The following is a 12,012-nucleotide window of genomic DNA, read 5'->3' on the forward strand; positions in this document are numbered from 1 at the left end:
AAAAGTTAGCTATGCTAGCAAAGTAAATATGTAGTTGAAGTAAACATCCAAAAATTACTTGTTGAGCAAATGCGGTGAAGAACCGAACTAGTTGCGAGTTAAATGCGATAATTTGATTGAAATTTTTCAGCTGTTTGTGAGTTTTCGTTTAAATACATAAAATATGTTAAGGGGTTCACAAAATGAAATTCCCAAAATATTAGTTTTGCAAATTTTGTAGGTTTTTAGGTTTATCACATATGTTATACCAAATTTGAGGCAGTTTACGCGAAAAAACAAAATTCTTTGAACTCTTTTGACTTTTTTTTGTGTGAGTAAAGTCCGTACCGACGGTACTCTTGGAACTAATCTTTATTTTCATAAGAAGCTCAATTTTCTGAGAAACTGTATCAAACGGAAGTGATAAGCAATTAAATGACTTGGTTAGAGTCAGGTGAGGAGATGACAATAAAATGTGAAGCAGTTCTTCCTTTTTAAGATATTTACCTCACATGCGCACAAACTGTTTGGGGTTTTAAAAAATGTATATTTTAGATTAAGATGCAGATTTTTTCGATAAAAACGAAATTTTAAAAGTTTAATCATCGTAAACCTAAAAGTAATCGAAGGCAATCAAGTTATTTTCTTGAGCTGAATAAGGAAGATTCTCGCCGAAGAATACAAAATTCTTCTGTTCAAAACGAGTTATATCTTTCAAAGGGTATTCAATCATATATTTGTATATTCAAGCGCAGTGGATTTAATTTTTGAGAAATTACAGACAAAAATGCACAGTTTCGGTAGGTAAACTGCTGTCAAGTGGTATGTGTATGGATGAACCAATAATACCTGCGTGGGAATCGAGAATGTTGCGCTGCTAGTGGCAAGGGCAAATGGGTATCCTTCTTTTCTATTCTGGGTTCATGAACAGAGCCTCACTAGACTCACTGGCATTTCATTTTATAACCCACCTGTTGCTAGCAATTTCCTGTTTTACCAACAAACATATCCTGCGTATTTATTGGGAGAGAAGTATTTTAATTGAAAGATGAGTAATATTGCCAATGACGTCATGATAAGCGATCACCTTGAGGGAAACCCACTCGGCAGGACGACAGGTCTCCTAAGCAAAAGAGAGAGAAAAAAGCAAAAGCATGGGAGAGTAGGACGATGTTTGTAGTAAAGTCTTTAGATCTGCCCGATCCCCACCCATCTATCCTTTGATACATTCCACTGGCACGACATAGAGTCTCCAGTGCCCCTTCTCTTCCCCACCATTTCTACGTCCTTGCTATCTTGAAACACATACACGAACACGCCAACAGGCCTAGTGGTACACATGGCTCATTTTGCATGGGTTTATTTCTCTCATTCAGTCGCTCATCACCAAAAAATAACAACACATAGGCAACAAGAAATGAGTTTTGAGGCAAAGAACTTACGTTTCGCGTGCACTATTCCTTGCTTCTTTCTCGGCATTCTTTTCCTCCCGTACGGAGGGTTAAAAAGGGCTGTTTTCCAAGGCCTTGAAATCTGCAGACAATTTATGTCACATCCCAGATATTCTGTCTCGCTTTCAACACACACACACACTCACTCACACATTGGAAACACGCGTCTTTTACTATATCATCTATTCGGCCGGTGACATACACTTGGCCTCTAAGCCCCCAAAACACTGGTGTTCGCAATTGGCTCTATAGAGCAGCACTGTTCAAACACTAGGAGAGGGCAAAAGAGAACGTTCTCCCGCTCTCAGCGCGCACACACACACGAACATACACACGAACGGACACTGTCTACCAACTCCCCACTACTGAAGAGCTGTTAACCGGTCCATGGATGGGGGGAGTGCAGCCAGAACTGACGTCATGGCTCCGCTCTCGTACATTGTTACCATGGAGACAGCCTCCTATACACTGTCAATACTGCGCGCTTCCCCAACATACACTAGATACTTATTTATAAACATTTACCCATACTTTAATGTAGGTCCACAAGCCATATGATGTTTATGCACACGTAAATATTACCTTTGTAATTATACAATGAACATTCCATCTTTTTATCACTTGTTAGTATATTCACTGATTAATTTTTCCCTCTATAAAAATAGGAGTCACAGAAATTTTCGAATTAGTTTTCTTTAGAACATATCTGCAGCATATGCAACCTTACATCCGTTAGTTTTGTATGTTGAGGTTCAGAAAACAGGGAAAAAATAGAAACCTTCAAGTAGATGTTCTCAAAAAAATAAAATAAAGAAAAAAATCTTGACTAGGTTTACAAGAAATTTCTTATTTCGAACTTCCACAGTTCGATTTTCATGTCAGGGTTTGATCATACACATTAAGTCGGCTAGTTTTACAAGCGGAAGTACAGAAGTAAGGGAAAAAGTGGAAAAATATTCACTGGTTTTACCAGATGTTCCTTATGCTTACCTTCCGAATTTCGATTTTCGTGCCAGGGTTAGAAATCCAGATTAGGTTGGCTAATTTCGGAGGTAGAAATTGAGAAGAAAAGGAAAAACTGTAAAATCTTGGCTAGTTTTACTATATGTATCATATTTTAAACATCAAGAACTCTAATCTTAATACAGGGGTTTGATCATACATTGTAGATGGGCTAGCTTTCGTAATAGAATTGAAGAATGAAGAGAAAAATCAAAAATCTTAGCTAGTTTTACTGGAAATTCGTTGTTTTTACCTCCCAAAGTTCAATTTTCAGGCCAGGTTTGGATAATGTACATTAGGTCGGCTAGTTTTAGAAAATGAAATTCAGTAAAAAGAGAAAAAAACGGAAAATCTGGGCTAGTTTTACCAAAAGTTCCTTGAATCTTAACTTCCAGATTTCGATTTTTGTGCGAGGATTAGAGATACAGATTAGGTTGGCCAGTTTCGGAAATAGATGCTTAGAAAAAAGGGAAAAAATGTAATATCATGGCTAGCTTTATTAGAAAATCTTTATTATTAACTTTCAGAACTCCATTTTGATGCCAGAGGTTGATCTTACTCATCAGTCATTAGGTCGACTAGTATTTGAAGTAGAAATTCATAAAAAAAAAAAAAAGTGCTTAATCTTGGATACTTTTACAAGGAATGCCTTATTTTATAGAATCAAGCGTTAGATTTTCATACCATGGTTGGAAAATACAGATTAGTTTAGCTAGTTTTAGAAATTGAAGCTTAGAAAAAAAAAGAAAAGGAAAAGTCTAGGTTAGTTTTACTAGAAGTTGCTTATTCTTAACTTCCAGGGTTCGATCAGTTAAAATTGGTTGCCTAGTTTTGAAGCAGAAGTTTAGAAGAAAGAGAACAAATAGATAATCTTGGATATTGTTACTTTAAATTCCTTATTTTTAAGTTCAATTGTTGGATTTTCATGCCAGGGAGAGATCATATACACTAGGTCGGCTTATTTTACAAGCAGAAGTACAGAAGAAAAGGGAAAAACGTAAAATCTCACCTAGTTATACTAAGAATTCATTGATTTTTAACTTCCACTGCTCGATTTTGAAGCCAGGGTTATAAAATACAGATTAGGTCGGCTAGTTTTGGAAGTAGAAGTTTATAAAATAAGGAAAAGTATAAAATCATAGCTACTTTTCCTACAAAGTATTCGTTTTAACTTCAAAAGTTAGATTTTTATGCCAGGGGTTGATCATAAAAATTAGATCGTCTAGGTTTAAACATAGAAGTACAGAAAATAAGGAAAAAATGGAAATTCTTTACTAGTTTTACTAGTAATCTCTTATTTTTAACTTCCAGAGTTCAGCTTTAATACCACTTTAAAGTGATTGATCATATTCATTAAATCGGCTCGTTTTGGAAATTGATGTTCTCAAAGAAGGAATTAAATGAAAAAAATCTTGTCTAGTTTTGCAAGAAGTTCCTGATTTTAAATATTAAGAGGTCTTGCCAGAGATGGATCATACAATCTAGGTCGGCTAATTTTAGAAGCAGAATTTCAGAAAAAGGGGAGAAATGAAAAATTTTAACTAGTTTAACCAAGAATTTCTTATATTTAATTGTCATAGTTCGATTTTCATGCTAGGGTTGGAAATACAGACTAGGTTGGCTAGTTTTGGAAGTAGAAGCTTAGAAAACGAAAAAGGAAAAATCATGGCTAGTTTTACAAGAAGATCGTTTTTTTTTAGCTTCCTGTGTACTATTTTCATGCCCGCGGCTGATCATACACATTAGTTTGGCTAGTTCTGGAATTTGAACTGAAGTAAAAAGAGAATAAATGAAATATTTTGGCTAGTACTGCTAGAAATTTCTTATTATTAACTTCTACAGTTTGATTTTCATGTCAAAGTTGGATCATACACAATAGATCGGCTTGTTTTAGAAACAGAAGTACAGAAAAATGGAAAAACATGGTAAATCTTAGTTAGTTTTACATAGAATTCTTTATTTTTAACTTCAAGAGTTCTATTTTCTTGCAAGAGTTGGATCATACACTTGGCTTGCTTTAGAAGCGAAACTTCTGAAAAAAGGGAGAAATAGAAAACCTTATCTAGCTCTATCAGGGTTTTATTTTTTATTTTTGTAACTTTAAGAGTTCGATTATTTTTATGGCAGGGTCGAACAATTCAGATTAGGTTGCTAGTATTGGAATAATTTTTTGTAACTTCAAGAGTTCGATTTTCATGGCTTCCTGATTTCGATTGCCACTCCAGGGATTGATCGTACACATCAGGTTAGCTTGTTTTGGAAGTAGAAGTTTACAAAAAAAGGAAAAGCTATAATAAATTTAGCAAGTTTACTACAATTTTCTTATTTTTTACTTCCAGAGTTCCAAGTTGATGACAAAGGTTTATGTACTCATTAGGTCGGCTAGAATTGGAAGTAAAAGTTCAGAAAAGAGGGAAAAAAATGTAAAACCTTGACATATTTTGCTAGAAATTTTTTATTTTTATCTTGCATTGCATTAGGACGGATACTGTTGGAAATAGAAATTCAGAAAAAAGGTAAAAAATGAAAAATTTTAGCCAGTTTTACTAGAAATTTCTTATTTTTGACTTACTGATTTCGATTGCCATGCCAAGTGTTAATCATACACATTAGGTTAGCTTGTTTTGGAAGTAGAAGTTTACCAAAAATGGAAAAATGTAATAAGTATGGATAGTTTACTAGAATTTCCTTATTTTTTTACTTCCAGAGTTCTATTTTGATGCCTGGAGTTGATATACTCATTAGGTCGGCTAGTATGAAAGTAGTTAAAAAAGAAAGGAATAATGGAAAATCTTGGCTAGTATTACTACAAATTCCTTATTTCCATCCCCAACCATTTTATTTCTATGCATCTATAGAATACTGTAGGTTGGCTAGATTTTGTATGTAGCGTTTCTGAAAAATGAAAATAAATCTTTTCTGGTTTTACTAAAAATTCCTTTTCTTCTAGCTCCAGAATTCTGATCAAATGCCAAACTTTGATCCCACAAATCAGGTCAGCAAGTTCTGGAAGTGCCGTTTAGAAAAAATGATTTGCTAGCTTTCCTAGTTATTTTTTATTTTTGTCTTCTAACATTTTATTTCTATGCTTATGTTGGATAATATACAGTAGGGTGGCTAGTTTTTGTGTTTAAACTTAAGAAAAATGGCAAGGAAGATAATTTTTTTCTCGTTTTATTAATAATTTTTTGTTATCTACTTGTAGAATACTTTTCTTATTGCAGAGCTTGATCATGCACAAAAAGAAAAAAATTGAAATCTTTGCTAGTTTTACTATAAATTACTAAGTTTTCCTCCTAATATTCTATTTCTATGTCTAGGTTGGATATAACACTCCTTAGAATGCTTGTTGGATGTAGAGGTTCTGAAATATGGAAAAGATAAATCTTTTCTTGTTTTACTAATGTGTTTTACTTTCTACTTCTAGAATTCTATTCTTATTCCAGCGCTTTATCATACACAATAGAACGGCTAATTTTGGAATTAGAGGTTTCTGAAGAAAGAGTAAAATAGAAAATCTTTGCTAGCTTTATTCATTATTTTCGTCTTCTTAAATTCTATTTCAATGCCTCGGTTGCATAATACACTATAGGTTGGCTTGATTTTGGATGTAGAGGTTCAGAAAAATGGTAAATAAGTTACTTTTTTTTTCTTTTTTCTTTTTTTTTGCTAAAAATTCCTTACTTTCTACTTCTAGATTTCTATTCTTATTCCAGGGCTTGATTATCCACATTAAAACGGCTTGTAGGGGCCAGGTGGCGATTGGTTATGCGGCAATTTTCCAAAATGGCGGCCTCTATTTGCTGGATGGTGTGTTTCCATAGCAAAGTGGAGTCGCCCTGGAATTGGAGCTGTTTGCATTTGCACTGAAATCCAACTACATTTGAATTGAAGATGTCAGTTATTGGCCACATCATGTACTGGGGATCATCATCATATACCTTATTCATCTCATCGAAAGCCTCCTTTGATGTGCGGCCTTTCAAGTAAAGGAACCTCTCTGTATTCTACTGGGTCCATTATCAAAGCTAACACTAATTCAGTACTTGCAAAATAAGAAAATTAACTGGCTATCTTCACATTCTAGTGACTGACCTCGCCTTTAATGAAATTCAAAGCGCTTAAATTTAATAAAAACCCTACATCGTTAGTTAAAGCGGAAACCTATATCTGATCCTTACTAACATCACATTCTTGGAAGCCTTAGCTTTCCCGAGACTATAAGAATAGAAGGTTGAGGAATGGTTTTGAATAGCTTATAAAAGATCTAGAAAAGAATAACCCTCAAGTATCAAATCCTTGCTAATGTTCAAATGACTTCAAATTCTTCTTTTAAACTTTCTTTATCAATCTTAACTTTCATTTAATTTAATAACATAAAATCTATGTATCATATGTAAAAAAAATCATATGTTTTTGTCGTGACGGAACAGGAATTTCTAAATAGTTCTCTTTGAAGTGATGTTATTTTTAAATGATTATTTTCCCGTTAGATTATTATTTATGAAATAGTTTTAATATGAAATGTATGAATGAAACGACAATTTTTTCAAATGCTTCAAAAGCAATCTAATAATAATAGACGTAATGGTCAAAATATTTCAGCCAACCCTTTAATGTCAGGTATTATTTTTTGCTGATTATTTTATTTCTTATCAACGTTTTATAGTACTTAGAGCAACCTAGAGAGAAGTTAAACACAAAATGTAATGCATTTTTACAAAATTGATAAATTTAATCATTTCATTAATTACTAATTAGAACAGCTAGTAAGGGATTGGACTCGTGCAATCATGGCACAAACAACCGACTGCTGGCTATCCCTAGAATTTCTTTTCCTAGGAGACTCTTACTGCTCACTGCCCTTAACGGGCAGTTAGTACACAGCGAAAACTCTCCGGTGGCCTGCTATTTTCTTTTAAAGTAACTTAGATAAGTTTGAAAATGTCAAAATAAAAATTAATTACGCATTTATAATATCCTGCTATCAACATGTGTATATGTTTTGTTTTTACAATAATACTTATCATAGCAAAATTTATATTCATCGATTTGATACCATTTCAGTCAATAATGGACAAAAAAATAAAAAAGTGGCCACTACAAGAAAAAAAAACAACGGAAAAGGCGAAACAAAATAAATCTTTGAAAAGTACACACTTAAGTAATTTATTATTGCATAATTGCGATCAGAACACTGACAGGGATTCTTGTCAAATGAACAATAATGCAAGAGGAGATAATTTAAAAATTGCTGAAAATTCTCAATTGAATTCAAAGTCATCAGCCTTAGAAAACAGTAATCAGTCTGAATACAGGAAAGCATCCGTTGCCAGTAATCAGAAACAAAATCAGAAAAGCTTCTCTCGTAAAAGTAAAAAGTTATTAGAAGAAAATACAAATTGCACAAATAACATTCAGAATAGAAATCCTACGCATGTAAATGAACGCTCATCTCCTAATAAAAGTCAAAAAATAATGAATTTCAAAATTACATCAAACACAAATTCTCTAGACCCAGTTAGTAATAGAAGGAAAAAGAAATCTATATTTCAACACAATCACATGAGAAGAAGACGGACGCGTACAAACTGGACTTTCGAACTTATATGGAATATGATTAAGACTTCTGACACATATACTAAATTAACAAACGTGTCCTCTTTAAAAAGGTGTGTGATTGAACATGTCCCAATTTTATCAGATACAGATCAAGAAAATACAAAGCATACAAATAGTTTCTCTAAGATTTTTGAAAAAAATAAAGAAGATAAAAGGAAACACGGAGATTGTGAAGAACAACCCAATAATATAAGGCTCACAAAATCTTTATTTCCATCCTCTGAAACTTCACATGTAAAAAAGTTAGCTTCTTTTTGGGAAGGTAAACTCTTGTGTATGCATGCTAAATCAGAGAAAACTTTATGCGATTCGACTAATTTTACTGACAATGGAAAGGAATACAATGAAGAAGTTAAAGATAATCAGAACAGATCTAAATTTAAAGAAATCTTATCCACCGTAAATAAACTACAAAAACTATTGGCAGAAGTTGAAAAACCACAAAAAGGTGAGGAGTTAGGTTTATTGAATCCATTAATAAATCACATGCCTAGACAACTGGATAAAAATACTATACCTTCTACGGCAAACATAACTTCAAATCCATTTCAGACATTTGCAAATCCTTGTTGGATAAATGATGGTTTGGGAAATAACATGAAAAATATTCAAGATGTTACAAAGAATATTACAGTAATAATAATGGATGTATGCAGAGAATATGGAGTGAATAAAAATGAGCTTATTAATGAAATAATTGATCAGCTTAATTTAATTGACAAAAAATCCAAGGAAATTTTTGACAAAGAAAAAAATGAATTACCTAGAAACGTACACATAGAAAACAAGGTGCAAACACATTCAAAAAAGATTTATAATTATTTGCCATTTACATTAGCAATAATTGTATTAATAATAACAATTATAATTGTTTTATTCATGTTACTTTACAATGAGTTGTTAGATTCGGTATTTCTTAATTATAATAAAGTAATAATGAATTTATACACTAAAATTAAGTTTTTTTAAAAATCTTTATGAGGATATATTGGAATCGTTTTTTGCCTTTGATCCACGGCCTCTTCTTCTAAGCGGACGTCTGTGCTTTTTATTTTTTGATAACTTTGATGGTGGTAAGGATGTTTGAAGGTAATCACTTTTATTTTCATTGTCATAGTTGCTCGAGTATTTGGTTGCTTCACATGCATTTTGTGTCATTGGAAACATATATTCTAAAGTTATGTCGTACCTATTTTGAAAAAATTAATAACAATTATGCTATTAAATCGAAAAACATTTTGAAATATTTAAAAAAATCGAAGATGTCCTAGAACCAAGTGCCTTTTTTAAAAAAAAAAATATTTGCAATTATAACAATATTCGCTGATAGCTGAAGCGGACCCATTTGCGCAACCATGATACATGTATTTCTGGAATCTATTATTTATCTATTTTAGGTCAAGCTCGTCAACAACAATTTCAAATTAATATCTACACTTTTTCAGTGCATGATAGATTACTATCCATCCTATAACAAAAAGGAAGTGATTAAAAAGCCAAAATCCATTGACCCACAAGATCTATTGGGACTCTTTAGAACCAGATGTGATCGCAGAATGTAGGTGTGAATGTGAAATGTAATGAGCCAGAGTTCGCTAATCCTAAATTGGGTTACATATGAACTAAGCAGATTCTATGAGTATTAAATGAGAATTGCAGCAAGTGTAAATGTATTGGCGTTGGTAGGCTGAGATACTCGGATGGATCCGAAATTCCCTGTAGAAGTGTCGGGACTACCTCTCTACAAGGTTAATAATTAAATAAAAAATGTAGAACTTAACTCAAGCTTTACAAAATAAAAAAAGTAAATTATCGCAATGCTGTCCTTAACTAAAAACAGAAGGTAAAAATTTATATAAATATCTTCAGCTACAGTAGTATACTTTTTGAAGACAGTCTACATAAAATAGCATTTTTCAGTTCATTCCGAGTACATTAGAGTCGATATTCTTAATTATCTTTGGGATGGAGAATGAGATACATTGATTACAAATAAATATACCTGTTAAATAAAACTCATTTGTATTCTAATTGGACGTAACTTTTAAATTTTCCTATTCCTTGAGAACCTTGGGCTTGTTGAGGATGTGCACTTATTATTAGAAGAAGTTAGCAGAAGCGCAAATGTATATATCTCAGGCCAACTTAATGAACTATTCACTTTTAAAATCCAGCTCCCTTTATACATTATAGCATAAACATACAAGCAATGATCAATTATCTTAAGTGGCACTTGCATTCTTATTTTTAATATAATGAAATTGAAAAAAAAAATTACTTTGGTAATTTATCTCTGAGGAAGTTGATGACATTATCAGCTAAACTGGGACTTTTACTCATTATTAAGCTGGTTAAATATCTTGGACTTTTTGGTTTTTCAGCACAATGAAGCAACAAACTCCAATCATGACTATCATAATCAAGAATGTAAGTGTTGTAAACTCCTTCATCTACAGAAATCATTATAATAAATTAAAATTACACAATTATATTATCTATATTCCAATTGTTCACTAAAAAAAAAAAAAAATGATAACACTTACATGGATCTTCTGCATGTATCCAGTGAGCTGGTTGCATCAGATCTGGTATTGTCCATGTTATATTTCCAACTAACATTTCATTGTTTGGATCATCAATAAATGAGTAGGTAATGTTCATTTCAATTTCCAAGCCATCAGTAGGCATCGTGAATATTGCTCTCATACAACGATAGATAACTTCCTCTTCAGATGTAGCATAATATTGTACAACGTACCAACTTCCTAATAACTGTTTCAATATTAAACTTTCATGAATACGTTAATGGAAACCTACAACACAATAAAAAAAGTTAGTATACAAACCCCATTGATATCGAAATTTCTTAAAGATTTAACAGTTGGACATTTTGTTTTATCTTCCCTGATCTTATAGCACAAATTAATACCAATAAAAACAAATAATATTATCAAATGAGATCTATAAAATGACATAATTATGACCGACATTTAAGACAATAACATTAGTTGACTGACTGAATTGTAAGTTGTTTATCAACAGGAAAAGGAAGCTAATATTCATCATCAACTAAAAGATAATTTTCCTTCTGAGTTGGCTATGTGTTGGTAATTGTCGACGGTATCAGTTAATTGTCTGCATTTTTTAAATTTCTTCAAGTTACGTCGTGCTGAGAAAATTCCACAGAAAATCGATTTGGCTCCTATTAAATTGTAGAATATATATTTGTATATATAAATAAAATTCAAGAATCTTAAAATAAATTTTCTGAAAAATGTTCTTATAAAATTGATGTTTATTGTTTATCTGTGAGGTAAGTATAAAAATTTAAAAACTTTTCCCCATTAAATTCTAGCAAACACCACAAAAAAGTTTACAACTGAATATGTCTTATGACTGTCTGAATTTCAATCATCGTAACTGTTTCGAATACGAATTTTACACAATAATGTAGAGATTCAGCAATCCAGCTCTACTCAGCTATTTCATTCTGGTTTACCAACATCAAACCGAAGCTGAGATTATCTTAAACGTAGAGGTTCTACGAGCCCTCACTCTTAGAACATACTTTATTCATATGGAAGAGCACTTTTTTGTTTGTAAGAAATTCACGTAAATTCGTTTTATTCGTTGTCTAAAAATGGGGCACTTTTTCTGTTTACGTGTTCTAATATTTCAACTTCATTAGGTTCATTCCAACGCAACTTCTGAACGCAATTTCCTTTAGGTGAAACTAGCGTTTATTTCTAAAGAAACGATTCAAGTTGGAGTATCCTACCTATCAATATGACACAATTTTATAAGAAATTGGTAAGTATATATAATCTTGAGCTCTAAAGTAAAAATCGCAGACAACTTTTTTTTGCAACATTTATCAAGAAAATTTGAATAAATCAGCTTCTGAAAGTAAGGGGCAGATAGTGTTCCTCATTTCAATTTAATTAGGAACACACCACTA

At 32.2% G+C, this 12,012-nt stretch overlaps 3 protein-coding genes across 8 annotated transcripts in view; 1 reads left to right on the top strand and 2 right to left on the bottom strand.

The window, feature by feature from the left end:
* Nucleotides 1-1,868, bottom strand: part of shn (zinc finger protein schnurri) — an 89,319-nt gene extending 87,451 nt beyond the window's left edge. For 2 of the 6 annotated variants that reach the window (XM_074135122.1, XM_074135113.1), the window contains exon 1: nt 1,422-1,868. In XM_074135122.1, coding sequence (XP_073991223.1) covers nt 1,422-1,458 — 37 coding nt within the window. In that variant the 5' untranslated portion in view covers nt 1,459-1,868. The remainder of the gene's footprint in view (nt 1-1,421) is intronic. The other 4 variants (XM_074135111.1, XM_074135121.1, XM_074135117.1 and 1 more) reach the window with 4 other exon arrangements.
* Nucleotides 1,869-6,831: 4,963 nt separating this feature from the next.
* Nucleotides 6,832-9,023, top strand: LOC141457908 (uncharacterized). The gene is made up of 2 exons (XM_074135288.1): nt 6,832-7,055; nt 7,500-9,023. The coding sequence occupies exon 2, from the start codon at nt 7,506-7,508 to the stop codon at nt 9,021-9,023; it is 1,518 nt and encodes a 505-aa protein (XP_073991389.1). The 5' UTR covers nt 6,832-7,055; nt 7,500-7,505.
* Nucleotides 8,851-11,092, bottom strand: LOC141457909 (uncharacterized). The gene is made up of 4 exons (XM_074135289.1): nt 10,901-11,092; nt 10,598-10,826; nt 10,333-10,504; nt 8,851-9,243 (listed from the first exon to the last, which is right to left on the bottom strand). Exons 1-4 carry the CDS (start codon nt 11,042-11,044, stop codon nt 9,030-9,032), a joined length of 759 nt encoding a protein of 252 aa, XP_073991390.1. The 5' UTR covers nt 11,045-11,092; the 3' UTR covers nt 8,851-9,029.
* Between the last annotated feature and the right edge of the window lie 920 nt (nt 11,093-12,012).

This window comes from Rhodnius prolixus, unplaced genomic scaffold (genome assembly GCF_049639745.1).
Source record: "Rhodnius prolixus isolate KJV_2025 unplaced genomic scaffold, Rpr scaffold_5, whole genome shotgun sequence".
NCBI classification, from domain to species: Eukaryota; Metazoa; Arthropoda; class Insecta; order Hemiptera; family Reduviidae; genus Rhodnius; species Rhodnius prolixus.